The following is a 17,120-nucleotide window of genomic DNA, read 5'->3' as shown; positions in this document are numbered from 1 at the left end:
GCTCATGTTCGGCTCGTTTATATTTCGAGCTCAAAAAGTCTGTTCGTGTTCACGACTCGTTATTAACGAGCCGAACACGAGCTGTTCATGAACAAAGAGTTCTTTTAATAATCTTAATCACGTAACCATAAGTTGTTAAGGGTTGGGACAAGATTTAATAATTATTATTTATACTTAAACATCATTTGAATCTAATTTAATAATTTTTATCATATCTCATTAATTAATACTGCCTTGTAGTCAATTAGATTTTTTTAAAATACTACTTAATATATATATAAACTTGATGAGTAGTATTTCGAGCCAAAACGAGCCGAACACGAACAATCACATCTTAGTTCGTGTTCGGCTCGTTAACTTATCGAACAAAATTAACGAACCGAACACGAGTTTCTTAACGAGCCGAACACGAGCTGTCTGCGAACAACGAGCCGTTTTGACAGCCCTATCTGAAATAGCACAAAATTCATATGTATTTACATGTCTTACTTTAAATTTGTAGTTTCATAAACAGGGCTTTAGTGCTTATAATCTACTCTACAAAAAAAAAAAAAAGAATATTTCACTCTCTAAAAAAATTGTGTTATTTCAATATATTTAATATTGATCACTTGTTTATATAGATTTCTCTTTTTCTATTATTGATTGAGCATAAAAAAATAAATTTAAATTAGAAAAATCTTATATTTTTTACATATCATTTAGAATTACTTTTATACAGCAAATATTTCATTCATATTCATTTTTTTTTGCTCATATTTATGCCCCCTGTCTTGCCATTTATACTTCACTCTTTGAATTTCATGTCGCTAGCTATACATTGGATAAAGGAGCTTTTCATGCTCGTGCTTCAAGTGTAGTATTGGAGATGGCTAAGGTTAAACTTGTTTATCTGATCCAATCATAATCATAGGTTATTTATATTTTAATAGATAGATTATTATGACAATTTTGGATTTAGATGCTCTGATAATTTATTTGATGATTAAATGTTATTAAAATCATATGTTTATTCATTGAAACCGTTTCTTGATCTTCAACTCACCGATTTCATATGGTAACTCATATTTACATTTTCATTTTCTACATTTTGTTTGATTATGAACAAATAATCTCAATGATCTTCTTGAGAGACGTATGAATATTTCTAAATAAGATTTATTCATTTCAATCCAATCATTATAGACATCAGAAGAGCAACAAAGGAAGCCCTTCTTATAGTAGTACTGCAATGAAAAAACAAAAAAGGGAAATTTATATAAAAGCATGCAATTCTTGTGGAGCTGCATATAAACTTTCACATTTATAAGCATAGCACTTTACCTATGCATGAAAAGGTAGAATTGACTATTAAAAAATGATAATATAAGTGCTGTTCTTGGATGTATAATACCAGGCTTTACTCATTCAGTCATGAAACTTATAAAAGCTTTCATTTGAACTAAAGTACAGTTTATGTACCTGTAAAGTTACCTCCATCAAGAACAAATTGGATTTCCTTTGAGCTAAAGTGCAGTTTAATATAATAACCTAAAAAACTTTAATGCAGTTCAATAACTTATTTACATCTATGAGAAACAGCAAACTCAATGTAAATGTGGAAAAAAAATAGTCAAGGCTTCTCTTAAGATCTCATACTCATATAAAAACTATTACAAGTTTGAGGAGTTAACTTGTATGGCACATTACATGAAATTTATATAGCAAATAGTTCATCCACTATTCTAATTTTCCAACTCCGAACACAAGTAACTGTCATCGTAGACTTTAATGGCAACTAATGAGCTATATCACATATGAAGAACAAGTAGCTAGAGAAATTGAAGGAGAAATAAACTCTTGATATGTTTTCCTCGAACAGCAAATGAATGAAATCTAGCTTTGAATATATATAATTTGCATGGAAAGAAATATTTGTATTGTATAATATAATTGGAACAAGAGATAGAAGTGCAATACCGGATCTATCGTGCCATTTGTAAATACAGAGTAAAACAAAAGCCCATCTCCTCGGCTAGGTTTGACTTTCAAACCAATGCACTTGAAGTAATCATACTCAATATCCATATTTGCGCCATTCTGCATATAAAGCTTCCTCGCCAGAATAATGGTACTACATTGAATATGGCATCAAAGAACAAACAAGTATTTTTTGGGGCATTTGCATACATAGCACACAATTCTTATACATTTACATATCTCGCACCGAAACTTTCAAATTTACATAGATAGTACTCAAATCTTTAATATAGCGTCAAAAAAAGTATTATTACCACCTTTTAAAAGTGACCCACATTTTTCATGCATGGGTTTGAAGCACCAAAGTACTCTGTATGTAAATATACAACTTTAGGTGTGAGATATGTAAATACATAAGAATTATGTGCTAGGTATGTAAATTTCCCTTAGTTTTTCACACATACCTCGAAAGGAAACATAGTTTCCCCTCCTTCCTTGACATCTGATAAATAAATTAGAGATGTAGCTATCTGACAACAAAAACTAATCAATATTTGGAGAATATTGAAGTAGAGATATTAGTGCGGAAAAGAAATCGGTTGCAAAATCCAAGCATTAGTTATCAAACTCTTTGGTGTAACCATACTTGGAATGTGTTCAATTTTTCCCGGGGGAAGAAAGCAGTGTGGTGTCGGTAGATCTTCAGCATAAAGTTTAACTCCGATGGTTCCTTTGAAAGCAACAAGGCACGATCGATTGCGAAACTCAAACTTATGAAGTTGACTATGAAGAGATATTTGCACCAGTTGACAAACTAAATATCATTCGATTCTTATTATCACTAGCCGTGAATTTGAATTGACCTTACTTCAACTAGATGTCTAGAATGTTTTCCTTAATGACGATCTCGCTGAGAAGGTTTATATGTCTCTCCTACCGGGATTTGACTTGACTTATTCCCGTGCAAAAGTGTGACAATTATGAAAGTCTCTCTATGGACTGAAACAATCCTCACTGACATAGTTAGACAAGTTCACGCAGTTGGCAGTGGGTCATGGGTTCTCTCAGGCCCAATATGATCATATGGTATTATTTTTGGCATACATCCATGGTCGTATTGTCATCCTCATTGTCTATGTCGACAATATTGTACTTACAAGTGATCTGTCAGCCTTAGAGTCTCTCAAAGACATCCTCGCCACATATTTTGAAATAAAAGACTTAGGCATTGTCCGGTATTTCTTAGACATGGGAGTAGCCTGGTCCTCTCGGGGCATTTGCCTTTCCCGGTGCAAATATGTCATAGACTTATTGACCAAATGAATTTTTTTTTTTGCAAACTGATTGTCATCTCGATGGACCCAATTGAGAAATTATTTAATATTCCTCACGTCGTTCCAGTGAACAAAACCTACCACCACCGTCTCGTGGGTTAGCTCATTTACCTCGCCCATACTCGCACAGACATTTGTCACGTCGAAGGTATCGTCAGTCGATTTATGCATGGTCCATACGAGCACCATCTTATTGTGGTGTATCAGATCCTCCACTACTAAAAAGACACATTGGGCTCGGGTTTGTTGTTCACATGTTACAACCTCTGCTCTGTTGCAGTTTATACGAATACTGATCAGGTCGGGTCCATCCACGATAGACGAGCTACCTTAGGTTATTGCTCCATTGCATGGGGGAATCTCATCAATTGGAAAAGTAAATGACAGTCCGTGGTTGCCCGTAGTAATATTGAAGCCGAGTTTCGCTCTATGAGTTTGGATGCGTATGAAGCTCTCTATCGGCACATTATGCTCAATAAATTACGTACGTCAGTCACTGCTCCTTTGCAGTTGTTTTCTGACAATAAAGTCATCATTACCAGTGCTCACAATCAAATCCAATATAATCGTAGCAACCATGGGGAGATTGTCCATCACTTTATTAAGAAGAAACTTGATTCCAAGGAGATTTGTATTATGTTTGCTGCATCTACGGGACAACAGGTCGATATTCACACAAAGAAGCTTCCTGACCCACTGTTCGACGATTTCAAATCCAAGTTGAACATAATTGACATTGATGCTTCAACTTGAGGGGGAGTGTTAGAAGGATTGGGTAGCAACCATGGGGAGATTGTCCATCACTTTATTAAGAAGAAACTTGATTCCGAGGAGATTTGTATTATGTTTGCTGCATCTATGGGACAACTGGTCGATATTCACACAAAGAAGCTTCCTCACCCACTGTTCGACGATTTCAAATCTAAGTTGAACATAATTGACATTTATGCTTCAACTTGAGGGGGAGTGTTAAAAGGATTGAATTTATTGTCCTTCCTATTTTACGTTTTCCTTTTATCTTCAAATAATTATTAGAAATTATGTTTTTTTCCTTTCTTGTTATTACCTTTTTCATGTTTTTCCTATTTGAGGACTTAAGAAAGGCAGAGGTAGACCTAGGAAGAAGTTGAACATAATTGACATTTATGCTTCAACTTGAGGGGGAGTGTTAAAAGGATTGAATTTATTGTCCTTCCTATTTTACGTTTTCCTTTTATCTTCAAGTAATTATTAGAAATTATGTTTTTTCCTTTCCTGTTATTACCTTTTTCATGTTTGTCCTATTTGAGGACTCGTGTAAGCTATATTTATATTCCATTTTCATATTAATAAAGCATTCCGCTGAATTACAAATTCCTACAGGTCAAATTTTAAATTTTTCAAGCAAAAATCCAAAACAAGCCAAGCCAACTTAGAGTAAAATGAGCACCATCAACTAAATAAAAAAACATTATTTCAGATTATAGGAGAGTAATATTGTTAAGTTAACTTCGTACCCTTTGGCTTTTCTGAGGGCCATATTCAGCTGGGTTGAATGCATCATAATGAGAAGCATACCTCTGCCCAATCTGGTAGCGGAGAATGTAGAAGTCCTGCAACATAATGATATCCAAAACTCATCGATGATTTCCTAAAGTTCCGAAGTAACAGGAAACATGAGCATGCCAAAGCTCAAAAGAGAAAAAAACATAGTGATATTTTTTATGTGATGTCAAAGATTTGAGTGGCGTGCATGTAAATATCAATGTTGAGGTGTTAAATCTGTAAAAATATAAGAATTGTGTGGCATGTATGCAAACAAAGAATATCCCTCAAATGTATTCTGATGTAGGCACGCTTTACAATTTCTAACTAGTAAGATATAATCAAACATTGAAAAAAACACAGAGAAGAGAGAATGCAGGAATGATCAAGCTAGAATCACTGAACAAAAAACATAGTGCATTCTGATTTAAATTGAATATAAAAATCTTATTAGTGCAAAAATTCAGGAAAATAAAAAATTTAAAATAAACGACCCCTCCCTTTTGTCAAAAAAAGACTACTATGCTGATAATTTTAAGCCTTTCATTCTACAACATTTTCTTCATATAAAACGTATGCTTATAAACACTTAAGATTTTAAGCCTTTCATTCTACAACATTTTCTTCATATGCTTATAAACACTTAAAGATTTAGTAATGCATTTAAAAATAAGCAGAAGCATTAAATAAGATATCACAGTGTGCTCTGAAATAACTTTTTGTTTTTCTTTTTTGTAGTTAAATAGAAGAAGAAATATGTTTACCGTGTATTTATTCCTCTCTGGTTGTTAGGTCAAAGGAAGCAGAACACTAAAATTGAGAATGCAAATACGAATGTGGCCGACCCCACGTAGTGGGATTAAGGCTTTGTTGTTGTTGTTGAGGACTCGTGTAAGCTATATTTATATTCCATTTTCATATTAATAAAGCATTCCGCTGAATTACAAATTCCTACAGGTCAAATTTTAAATTTTTCAAGCAAAAATCCAAAACAAGCCAAGCCAACTTAGAGTAAAATGAGCACCATCAACTAAATAAAAAAACATTATTTCAGATTATAGGAGAGTAATATTGTTAAGTTAACTTCGTACCCTTTGGCTTTTCTGAGGGCCATATTCAGCTGGGTTGAATGCATCATAATGAGAAGCATACCTCTGCCCAATCTGGTAGCGGAGAATGTAGAAGCCCTGCAACATAATGATATCCAAAACTCATCGATGATTTCCTAAAGTTCCGAAGTAACAGGAAACATGAGCATGCCAAAGCTCAAAAGAGAAAAAAATTTGAAAAACATAGTGATATTTTTTATGTGATGTCAAAGATTTGAGAGGCGTGCATGTAAATATCAATGTTGAGGTGTTAAATCTGTAAAAATATAAGAATTGTGTGGCATGTATGCAAACAAAGAATATCCCTCAAATGTATTCTGATGTAGGCACGCTTTACACTTTCTAACTAGTAAGATATAATCAAGCATTGAAAAAAACACACAGAGAAGAGAGAATGCAGGAATGATCAAGCTAGAATCACTGAACAAAAAAAAAAAAAGAAAACATAGTGCATTCTGATTTAAATTGAATATAAAAATCTTATTAGTGCAAAAATTCAGAAAAATAAAAAATTTAAAATAAACGACCCCTCCCTTTTGTCAAAAAAAGACTACTATGCTGATAATTTTAAGCCTTTCATTCTACAACATTTTCTTCATATGCTTATAAACACTTAAAGATTTAGTAATGCATTTAAAAATAAGCAGAAGCATTAAATAAGATATCACAGTGTGCTCTGAAATAACTTTTTGTTTTTCTTTTTTGTAGTTAAATAGAAGAAGAAATATGTTTACCGTGTATTTATTCCTCTCTGGTTGTTAGGTCAAAGGAAGCAGAACACTAAAATTGAGAATGCAAATACGAACACAGAAATAGCTGGGTTGCTACAAGCTTTTTAAGTCTCAACTTAAAAGCAAATACAGTAAATAACAAAAAGAATGGAAGAAAACAAAGAAAGTAATTATGAATTAATACGGTAGAGAATTAAAAGAAAAAAAAAGGTCAAATATGAGGTTACAAACTTCATTTGGTGCAATGTGGAAGAAAATACACAAGTAAGAAAAAAAAAAAAATCATTGTAGAAATTCCTTATTATTACATGAAATAAAGCAAAGTTTCATCCAGCAAGTTTGGATTGAAACGAGTAAATTACCTCTCCTTGATTTCTCGGAATCATAGTAACCCTTGCAATTTTCTCTTCAAGTTCATTCAACGTATCAGAAGAATCATGAGAGATATTGATGAATGTGCCAGTACAAAAGCCAACGTCCTAACATGATTCAACAGTATGTGTGTACATATGAATTGAGTGGTTCGTAGTAAATGTCCCCTTTTTTATTTTTCAAATGTGTCATTGATCTTCACAATGAATGAAAGATAGCAAATGAAACTAATTATCTCATAAACCAGAATTACAAAAGGGCCAATAAAAATCAATTAATTAGAAACACTGCAACAAAATCTGTCTCCCTAGCATCAGTAAAAAGAAAATGATCTGTAAGAAAGAACAAAAGACCACAATTCGCAGCGTAAGAATTCACCAGCCCGTACTCGCCAATTCAAGCTCAAAGAAAGCTTTCATGGCTCGTCTCTTCATGACCTTCCCATAAACCCCTCTCGCCATTCTCATCAACTTCTCCATTTCTTCCATTTCAACTCCATGGCCGAACCCCCTATCATTCTTCATCCTCTTCAACAAACTCCTCATTATCCTCTCATCTCCTCCCACTGCATCGAAAATGCTGCCAGCCACCGAAATCTCCTCTGTAATCCTACTCCCCACTCTCCTCCTCTTCAACTTCTCCGACTCGTTACGATAAGCCGGCCAAAACGAGGCTCTGAGATACCCCTTTCCCTTCCCCTTTAACCCCCATCTCCTCACTCTATCTTCCACTTCTTCCATCGTTTCATTTAACTCACCTAACTCCAGCTCCTTCTTCTCTTCAAAGTTGCATCTTTCGCAGCTACAAAAAAACCCCCATCTCTTCGCCATCTCCCTGCGCTCATTCAATGGAAGCAGAACATTGAAGTAAGCAAAGCTGAGCTCTTCCCCTTCCTTCACATCCCTTGATGCGTAGAGCACCATAGTATCGCCGACATGAAGCCGGCGGGCATTTGGGCAGCACGAATGGTTGACAAACGAAGGCAAAAACCAAAGCCCTACGCCGCAGCATTCTTTCTTCTTCCCCATTACTTTAGCTGACACCGATTCTTCGGTTAAACAGTTTACATCTAACACTTTCAGAATCCTCTCCACATCAAGCTCAAAGCTTTTTGCATCCATGGAGAATTCCGGCTTAAAAAGTTCGATTTTTGGCACTGTAAAATCGCTGTCTTCCCCATCTCCTGTAGATAATGTATACAGCAGAGCTCGCGTTTTACTGCATTTTTGGACGGCGTTAATGATTTTATCGACGAAATCTTTCCACATTACCAGGCGAGCAGTTTCCCCACCGGCGGATTTCGGCATAATACCTCTCCCCAAGACGACAGCTTTCGTTATAACAAGCGGAGTACCGGCCTCGACGCTTCTTGTGGCGAAGAGCCCTCTTCCTCCGCCGGACTCCGATCGGCGTATCTCGACGTTGCGGACGAACTCGGCGAGCTCCGGGCATGCGCCATTGAATCCGTCAAGAACCCAAGCAGAGAGGTCGATAAAGCCCGTCTTCGACTGGGAATCGAGCTTCTGCGACCGTTTCAAGAGCAGGGAGAGAGAACTGTCTGCTAGAGGAAGCGCCTTGGCGCGTTGAAAGCATTCCGAAGCTTGCGAGTAACAATGGAGGTCGAGGAGAATCTTTCCCTTGCAAACTAGTGCTTTGAAATGAAAAGGATCGAGTTTGAGAGCGTGGTTGCAGTCCATTAGCGCGGCGTCGAGGTCTCGTATCTTGAAGTAAGCATCGGCTCGGTTGCAGAGCGCGGAGCAGAGAGTTCGCCGGAGCTTGAGGGAGCCGTCGTCCTCTTTTTGTGAAGTTTGGGGGAAATCGCAGGAGGAGATGAAACGGGAGTAGAGGTTGATGTATTCGCACCAGTTTTCTTTTAGGAGAAGCTCTGTTGCTGTCGATCTGAGCTTGAGCATCTCGAACTCTGCCGCAGAGCCTTCCATGTTTCTCTTCTTCGGTTGAATTGATGGAGATTGAAATTTAGATGGAGTTGATTCAAATGTGTGATGTTTTAATTCGGCTGCTGCCTGCTGGTGCGCGAATATTGGAAATTCAAAAATCTTGCAACGGCTAGCGCCCTCTCTTTATATTTTTCTTTCCGTTTTATGTACTGTGTGCATCAAAATGTTGGATTGTCCAAAATAATTGTTAGAATTTGCCTCTAAATTATCAAGCTAATAGTTTTTGTATAGATGCTATCATTATGATTCCTGTTTTTAATGGTCTTATTTGTGCTTGAATTAAGAGTATTGCTTATTCTCACAAAGATATTTATCTTTCTTTTTGTATTTTTTTATCCTCAGGCTAATTGGTTTAAGTTAGTTTCGTTTAAATGATACTTTTTTTTAAATGTGTTATTCATAATCAAAACTTGTGATATTCTATCTTTAAGAGGTATGCATGTCAATCTTACTTGTATTTTATGTTTGAATGATCTTGAAACTAATGATCTATCTATTTTTTGAATGTCTTTATCCTCATAAGTTTCTTAAAAGTTGTGTCCATAATGATAATTTCTTGATTGCCCCTGATAATATTTTTTAACTTATTTATCACTTTGATAGTTTATCTTGCAAGATTTTTAAGTGTTTTTATCTTTTGGCTATACAAGTGGTTGCCAATGTAATATAGCTTGAGAGGAATGTCAGGATGCCTGGGAAACATCACACTTTTATAGATTCTAATATTCATTATTTTCATTGGTTGATCTCTTATAAGAGCAGGAAATAGAAATTTAAAAATTCAATTCCAACTTATAAACTTAAGTTTATAAACTTTAATTTCTATCTTTATCTTTTTTTTTTTTTTTGGTTCTTGCTAGCTATTGTTTTTTGAGTTTTTCTTTGTATTTCTTTTAGTTGCTACTTGGGTTTACTCTACTTAGTTGAGTTTTTCGTAGTTTTTTATTTTTTGGTTTATTCAGCAGCTTGATAATGAATTGTTAGTTTTTTATTTTTGGTTGTTTGATGGCAGTCTGGAATGTTCTTTTAAATATTTATCTCTGCTAGCTTGTTGGTTTTACCCTTGTTAATTGGGATTTCTTGTTGTCTTATTCGTTCTATTTTTGCAACTAGTTTATGAGTTGTATTGTTTCCCATATGAATATTAATATTGAACCATATTTTTGAATATTTTTTTATGTTCAAAAAATTTTGGATGGAATTTTTAATACTTCTTGTTGATTTTTTTTTTATCTCGGATATAATTTATCTTTGGTTTGGTATGACTGTTTTGTTTGTGGTTTTATTGTTGGTTATAGATTTTTGGTGCAGGTCTTGTTTTATTTGTGTGTTGTTTGATCTTTTGTTTTGTTTCATTGGTCTTTTTAATACACTTTTTTTCTAGCATCTTGATGGCTTTGAATTGTTTAATGTCACGTATCTTATTTTATTGTCTGATTTTAGATAGATGTTGTAATTGGTATTGATCTATGATGAGCTCCATCAATCATTAAAATTCAATTATGTTTTGAATATATTCTTATATATTCAATTTTTTTAAATGAAAATATTTGCGACAGGTGGAGTTCAGTTGCATAATTGGTTCTCGCTATGTTTTTCATTTTTATCAGTTGAATGCAACTTGGTCAACATTCCAATGCAACTTGGTTCTCGCTATGCTTTTCATTTTTATCAAATTCTTCAATGGTTTGATCATGGAATGCGTGAATACATCGATTCAGTAGTTTAAAAATATAACTTTGGGTGCTAGATTTTGTAAATAATATTATTTCGGATGCTATGTGTCTAATTATCATTCTGTTTAACACTAACTTAAATTAATATTGATTTCTCCCTTTCATAATAAACAAATGTGAGCCGACTCCAAGCCGGCGTTCACAATTTCATAGTCATCTTGTATTTGAAAAAATATATGCATGTTAAATATATATGACCAAACACCCCTTCAGGGTGTATTTGTAATTCATGAATTAATTAAATTTACGTGAAGCTATGGCTTTCCAAATGGCGAGATTCTCTTAATTAAATTATATATTATTATCATTTCATAAAAAAAATATTTGTATAATCTTGCTTATGTGGAATAAAATAAGAAGAACCCAATAAAATCTCGAGGAATGAAATAGATTCGAGACGACTTTTTGAGCAAGAAATATTTGGACATTGAGAAAAACTTATGCAGAACTTCAATTTCAGCAAAATTACAGTCAAATTGAACGACAGAACAAGAAGAACCCAATATTATCAAAATTAGTCCAATCTTAGTCAAATCAAGTCATTAAACCACTATTGGAAACTTTTCAGATTTATTTAGAAGTTTAAACAAATGTTGAATCTAGCGTCTCAACAAAATGAATCCAATGAGTCCAAGATTGCTCAATTCCGACACGTTAAGACACTCAAATGTCCATCACACGCCGTTTGATCGAAGAAATCTCTTCGGACCTTCTAATCAAAGTGACTCATATTTATACATTAATTGCACTCAGAACATTATAAATGAAGCCCCACTCCCACCCGTTGACCACCACGGACCATAAGCTGTCAATCTATGTTGTAACTTGGAAATCATAGTAGTCATTTCACGTCTGTAAGGCAAGGGGTCTCTATAGTGAATTTTTTACAACCGGGCTAGGCCCCGTGATTTTTTCCGTTTACCGGTTTTTCACATAAAAACTTCTATTGTCATTACTATTTATTTTTGTTTACCTGAGTGTATGTTAAATTCTTGTGCAATACTAAGACGATAATTTATTACTCTACCACTATGAATTTTCTAGCACGCATCAATAATGTGTTCTAAACATTTTCCCTTCTAATAAAAAAAGTTATCACCTTTCCTATAATTTCCATTAGAACTAGTTATAAAACTATTTCATTTTTATGAGTGCAAGTGTATTCGCAGTGGTAGAGTGATTAACTAATGTCTTGGCGTCACAAGAGAACCCAAAAACACACTTAAGTAATATAAATGATAGACAGAAATGCCAAAAGATTTTCTACATGAAAAACCTCAAAAAGGAAAAACCAACAGGGCTTGACCGATTTGAAGAGAGCCACAATAAGTTAGAGGTTACCGGAGCCACCCCTTGTCCAATATGTGGGAAAATGTTACACTCTCCCGAGCTGTAGCTTTGGAGTGCAGATGAATTTGCTGCCTTGCAGCAAGAAGGAGAGTTAATTCAGAGCTTCGATGCACCGTCTTCCGGGTCGGCACGATATCCGTAATGGTGCACCGCTTCGTAAGTTGTTTTATATGGTGCTTCGTCGCATTGAGTCAGCAGAGACAAATTGTGATCGACAATGGCCAACGAATAATAGTTGATGGTGGTTGGCGGCAGCAGTTGTAGCAGGAGTTCGCCATATCATTGGAGTAGAAATGTTGTTAGTTGTCAGCTCATTCTCCAAAAGTTTCAGTCTTATTTATATTTCAAGCTCGGTGAATTGCTCTATTTATAGTGTCCTGATTGTAATTAATGAAAAAATATAAGTCATTCTAATCGGACGACCCAAAGAGATTTCATCGATTGGATTGCGTTTGATGGACATTTGAGTGTCATACCGATGTTTGAATTAAGTGATCTTGAGCTCGTTGGATATGTCTTGCTGAGACACTCAATTCAACTATAAGCTCGTCAAATTCAAAATCCATTAACAACCCAAATATGTTTGAAAAGCTTTCAATAATAATTTAATGGCTTGATTGAGGTTTGATTTGGTTCAAATTGGACCATTTTTTATATCATGGACTCCGTCTCATCTAGTCAGTCAGCTTTACTGTAAATTTGCTGAAATCGAAATTCTGGATGAATTTCAATCAAATTTTAAATATTTCTTGCTCAAAAAATTATCCTAAAATATTTATTATGCCGCGAGATGATGGGATTGTTAATGACGTAATACTTTCATTATTTTTTTCTTAAAAAAAACAAAAAAAATAGTAGTTAGATAGGATTGCAATTGTTTTTTTAAATATAAATTTATGAGAAAAATATCCTAACTATTTCTCGTCACTAACTAAATTTAAAGATATAAATAAATAAAAAAAAACATTATATTTATTTAAACAAAAAATCTAGATAAACAATCAAACATGAAAATCAAATAAAACTATAGACTAATCTTAGCTCATAACAAGCTAAAAAAATCATATAATTTCCTAATATTATGAATTTAATGATTATAATTAATATGGACAAAGTTCCTAAGAGGTAGTCAACACTATACTAATAAAGCAATATAATTTTTCATTATATATTTAACATTTAAAAAAAAAAATTGATTGGTCCTTTTATTTATTTTTTAGGTGCATTAATATTTTAGTTATTTTATTTGATGAAGTAATATTTTATATTGTGTGTTAGTTCAGCTAACCAATATTAGTAAAGCATATGCCGCCTAACTATGGTAATGGGTTGTTGACCAAACCAATAGGAGACCTAATTATGAAAGAAAAGGAAAGCTAACAAATCAATTAAGCTTTTCAATTATTAAAATATAGATTTTTAAATTTAAAAAAAATATATATCAAAACTTAACTTATATGTCCTCTAATTATGATTAAAGTGTCAAATAGTCATTGATTCTTTACACGGGGTTGTTTTAGTCTCATAGTTTATAGAAGTGTCAAAATTGTCTCCAATTATTTTAAGATTGAGTCATAGTAGCCTTTCATGGGGATTATTTCAGCCTCAATTTAAGGAGTCTGGGAACTCTTTGACACGTCTATAAACTCAAAAATTAAAAAGACCAGATCTAAAGAATTGAGGACTACTTTGGTTGTTTATCTCTCAAATAATGCACCAAACGACCCCGAATAACACTTTAACACATTGATTGAATGAGAATATATGCCATAAATATCATAATAGCTAAATATAGCTTAACTAATTGTACATCAGATTTGCCTCGACATGAATCTCGAGCAAATCAAACAGACAAAAAGTACAAAAGAGTGCAGTTAAGGAGGGCCTACAAACGGAAGACCAAGGTCTCACGGTCGCAAAACCAAAGATCCATTGGCGAAAGATTGAGAGTCTATCAACAAAAAAATGTGTCCACTAGCGGAATACTAAAAGACCTATCTGATTAAGTGTGACCCCCTTAAATCGGGGTTGTAGGCCAACAAAGTGAAGGTCGTGTGAACCGAAGACCAAAACCAATCGAGCCAAATGGGGGCATCGACATGCCTCTCATCATAGACTGATTCAAGAGCAAAATACATCATCATCAACTATCCCACAAAAGCCCTAGAGATTTCTCACAAGGGTTCAAGAACTATCTATCTATCAAGTAACTACACGAAGCATCCATGAAGGATCAACTCATCAAAGAGTAAGCGACCTGTCAGATTACGACTATTCACCATCTGACTGACAGGATTTAAGGATCTATGGATCAGTAGTTCGCAGTTGAACCATCATAGCTGACCGACAAAGACAAACCGATCGAGTCAAGTCTCATCAACCCCCGACCGACAACTCAAATTCAGTGCAGTCTAACAAATAAGTTTTATCGGATGAGGGTTGAAGCCCACCAAGGCATCTAGTAGTCTAACCGAAGGCTTGTACATGTAAAATACCTAATAAATTATGTAACATCCCTTTTAAAGCAGAGTAAGACATATAATTTCATTTATTGTACCCTCCCACATATATAAATAGGAAACCATTTTATGTGGAAGGATAATCAACAATTCAGATTACTTTTCATTTATATATATCTTCAAACTTTTTTTTTTGAAGTACATAGGTTTGTGTGTTCAAATGATGAGAAGCAAAGGCTCCCATGTCATTATCACTTGTCCCCATCCCTCTCTGCAAAAAAATTAAAAATTGGTTGGTCAACCAATGAATTAGGTCTAACATTTTGTGCTATATTACTAACAATCTTAGAAGCAAGAAGCCATACCATGTTAGTGTTGCCCACCCTCAATTTTATTCCTTAAATAACATTTTAATATCGGATGATCACACACCTTTAATTTATAGTTTTGTGGGTTTCTCACTACAAAAAATGCTCAACTTAACCCCCTTATTAGGGGTGCAGGGGAGTCAAGCAGATTCGTGAGCCGGCTCAAGCTCTGCTCGATAAACGGCTCCTAAACTAAGCTCGATGAGCTGATGAGCTGATGAGCTAACAAGCCAAGCTCAAGTCAGCCCCGACTCTACTCATTAAAAAAATAGTAACACAAAGTATTCTCAAAAAATAGTAAATATTAGAAACTGATTTTTAAGGTATTAAAAATATTGAGAAAATAATATTTTTTTCTATATATTAAGAGATTTCTTTTTATTTATCTCTTAATTGTGCATTCTATTTGTTAACCGATTATAAAGTTATTTAAAGTATTATCACTTTTTCAACAAGCCGGCTCAAGAGCGGACTCAAACTCATAGACTTAGGTTTGACTTTGAACTCGAGCTCGATAAAATTAATCAAGCTCGAGCCGAGGGCTGCTCGAGATCTGCTTGACTCTTTTACACCCCTACTCCTTGTCTACTTATATATTTCTAAATTCAACTTGTAAATTTAAGGAAGATTTACATAAACACCACCTTTTTCTTATGTATCTACATATCTAGCATCTAAATTTCAATTTTTACATACATTCTACCTTACCCATGCATGAAAAATATATATTTGATGTGATATGAATGTTTTGGGTGGTATAAATGTCAAAAATAAAATACACCCGTTAAATATGTAAATACGTAAGAATCGGTTGGTATGTACGTAAATGCCTATATTGCTATTTGTTTATTTTTTTCTTTAAAAATATTAATTATATATAATTCTATTTACTTATTTATTTATTATTATTATCATCATCATTTTATTTGTATATTATTTAAATACCCAAAAGGAGTTGGTTCCACACCTATTATGAGCTAGGGAATAAGTTTAGGTGATAATATTTTAATTAAAATTTAATATGAATGAGACATCAAACTGCCTATTAAATAAATTTTAACATATTATTCATATATTTTAATAATTTTAAATTGGATTTGAAGACATTTCAATCATAATATCTAATTCAAAACATATCTTCCCATCATTCCATCCATATAAATCATCAATAATTGCATATGCTATTCTAATTTGAAGTACTTGAAAACATTGGGGATAAATGAAGTTGGCACATATTATATATTATCATTCTTATATTTATAACACATCTAACCCTAAAATTTTAATATTTACACATACACCACTGAAATGTTTGATGTCACGTCAAAAATGTAATTAACATCCACTTTTAAGAACTTAAATACAGAATTCATACACAAGTTTATCACACTGAAGTATTATAAGTGTAAATATGAAAGCTTAGATGTCAGATATGTAAATATAAGAGACTTATGGGGTATAAATGTAAGTTTCCATTATTCTTATTTTTAAGGAACATTTTGACCAACATTCATGTTGAATATTAGCAATGAAATATTTGACCACCCATTTCTTAATTGTTTGAATACATTGTGTCATGTATTAAAATATGATATTTTTAAAAATTGGATTATTATTATTAATGTTTGCCTCTTGAATGGATTATTAATGCAATCTTGATATATTATTTAATTTGACTTGTGCATCCACAACAAGTATGAAAGTGGTTTAGCAATGTAGGGAGGTGGACTATATGAAGATGTTAATAGGATCAACATTATCCCATAAAATATGTTATGATTTTGATTAAAATAATTAAAATATTACCCTTAAAAAATATAAAAATCTCTTATCTTTAATCACTTGGACTAAAAAATATAGAGCTCTATGCGAGGATGGATGTGAATGATCACTGCCACATCGATTTATGTTGTTGGTTGATTATCATGGTTCAATTATCTTTGTGACTATTGTTACTTGATTGTTATTGTCTGGCAATCTCTGGTCAATTGTTGCTCTTTTATTATAAAATAATTGTCATTGATCAATTAGTATCATCCATCCATTATTGATTAATTGTCATCGTAATTCATCAATGCCTCTTCAATATCCTTAACTAAAATTGGAGGGATATTAGATTTTTTTTTTTCTATTAAGAGTTTGGTTCAATTTATTTACGCTTGATCTTGTGATTTAAAAAAAATTGCATTTTTGCCTTATTAATCGATCTATAGTGCAAGA

The 17,120-nt window shown here is 33.5% G+C and overlaps 2 protein-coding genes across 2 annotated transcripts; both read right to left on the bottom strand.

Annotated features, from left to right (window-relative positions):
- Window positions 1–1,562: 1,562 nt before the first annotated feature.
- LOC110022161 (probable prolyl 4-hydroxylase 9) lies at window positions 1,563–7,343 on the bottom strand. Its single transcript, XM_020720977.1, has 7 exons — window positions 7,318–7,343; window positions 7,232–7,256; window positions 7,020–7,136; window positions 4,790–4,885; window positions 2,424–2,489; window positions 1,960–2,079; window positions 1,563–1,568 (listed from the first exon to the last, which is right to left on the bottom strand). Exons 1-7 carry the CDS (start codon window positions 7,341–7,343, stop codon window positions 1,563–1,565), a joined length of 456 nt encoding a protein of 151 aa, XP_020576636.1.
- Window positions 7,140–9,021, bottom strand: LOC110022208. The gene has a single exon (XM_020721035.1). The coding sequence runs from the start codon at window positions 8,967–8,969 to the stop codon at window positions 7,404–7,406; it is 1,566 nt and encodes a 521-aa protein (XP_020576694.1). The 5' UTR covers window positions 8,970–9,021; the 3' UTR covers window positions 7,140–7,403.
- Between the last annotated feature and the right edge of the window lie 8,099 nt (window positions 9,022–17,120).

Source organism: Phalaenopsis equestris, unplaced genomic scaffold (assembly GCF_001263595.1).
Source record: "Phalaenopsis equestris unplaced genomic scaffold, ASM126359v1 Scaffold000174, whole genome shotgun sequence".
Taxonomy (NCBI): Eukaryota; Viridiplantae; Streptophyta; class Magnoliopsida; order Asparagales; family Orchidaceae; genus Phalaenopsis; species Phalaenopsis equestris.
The sequence above is the reverse complement of the archived record's forward strand: the minus strand, read 5'-3'. Positions and strand labels throughout refer to the sequence as shown.

Coding starts and splice junctions, on each gene's coding strand:
- LOC110022161 (XM_020720977.1), bottom strand. CDS start 7,343: ATGCTAGGGAGACAGATTTTGTTGCA. Junction 7,137..7,231: donor TTTGCTATCTTTCATTCATT/GTGAAGATCAAT, acceptor GAATCATGTTAG/GACGTTGGCTTTTGTACTGG. Junction 2,080..2,423: donor AAACTATGTTTCCTTTCGAG/GTATGTGTGAAA, acceptor CTTTATATGCAG/AATGGCGCAAATATGGATAT.
- LOC110022208 (XM_020721035.1), bottom strand. CDS start 8,969: ATGGAAGGCTCTGCGGCAGAGTTCGAGATGCTCAAGCTCAGATCGACA.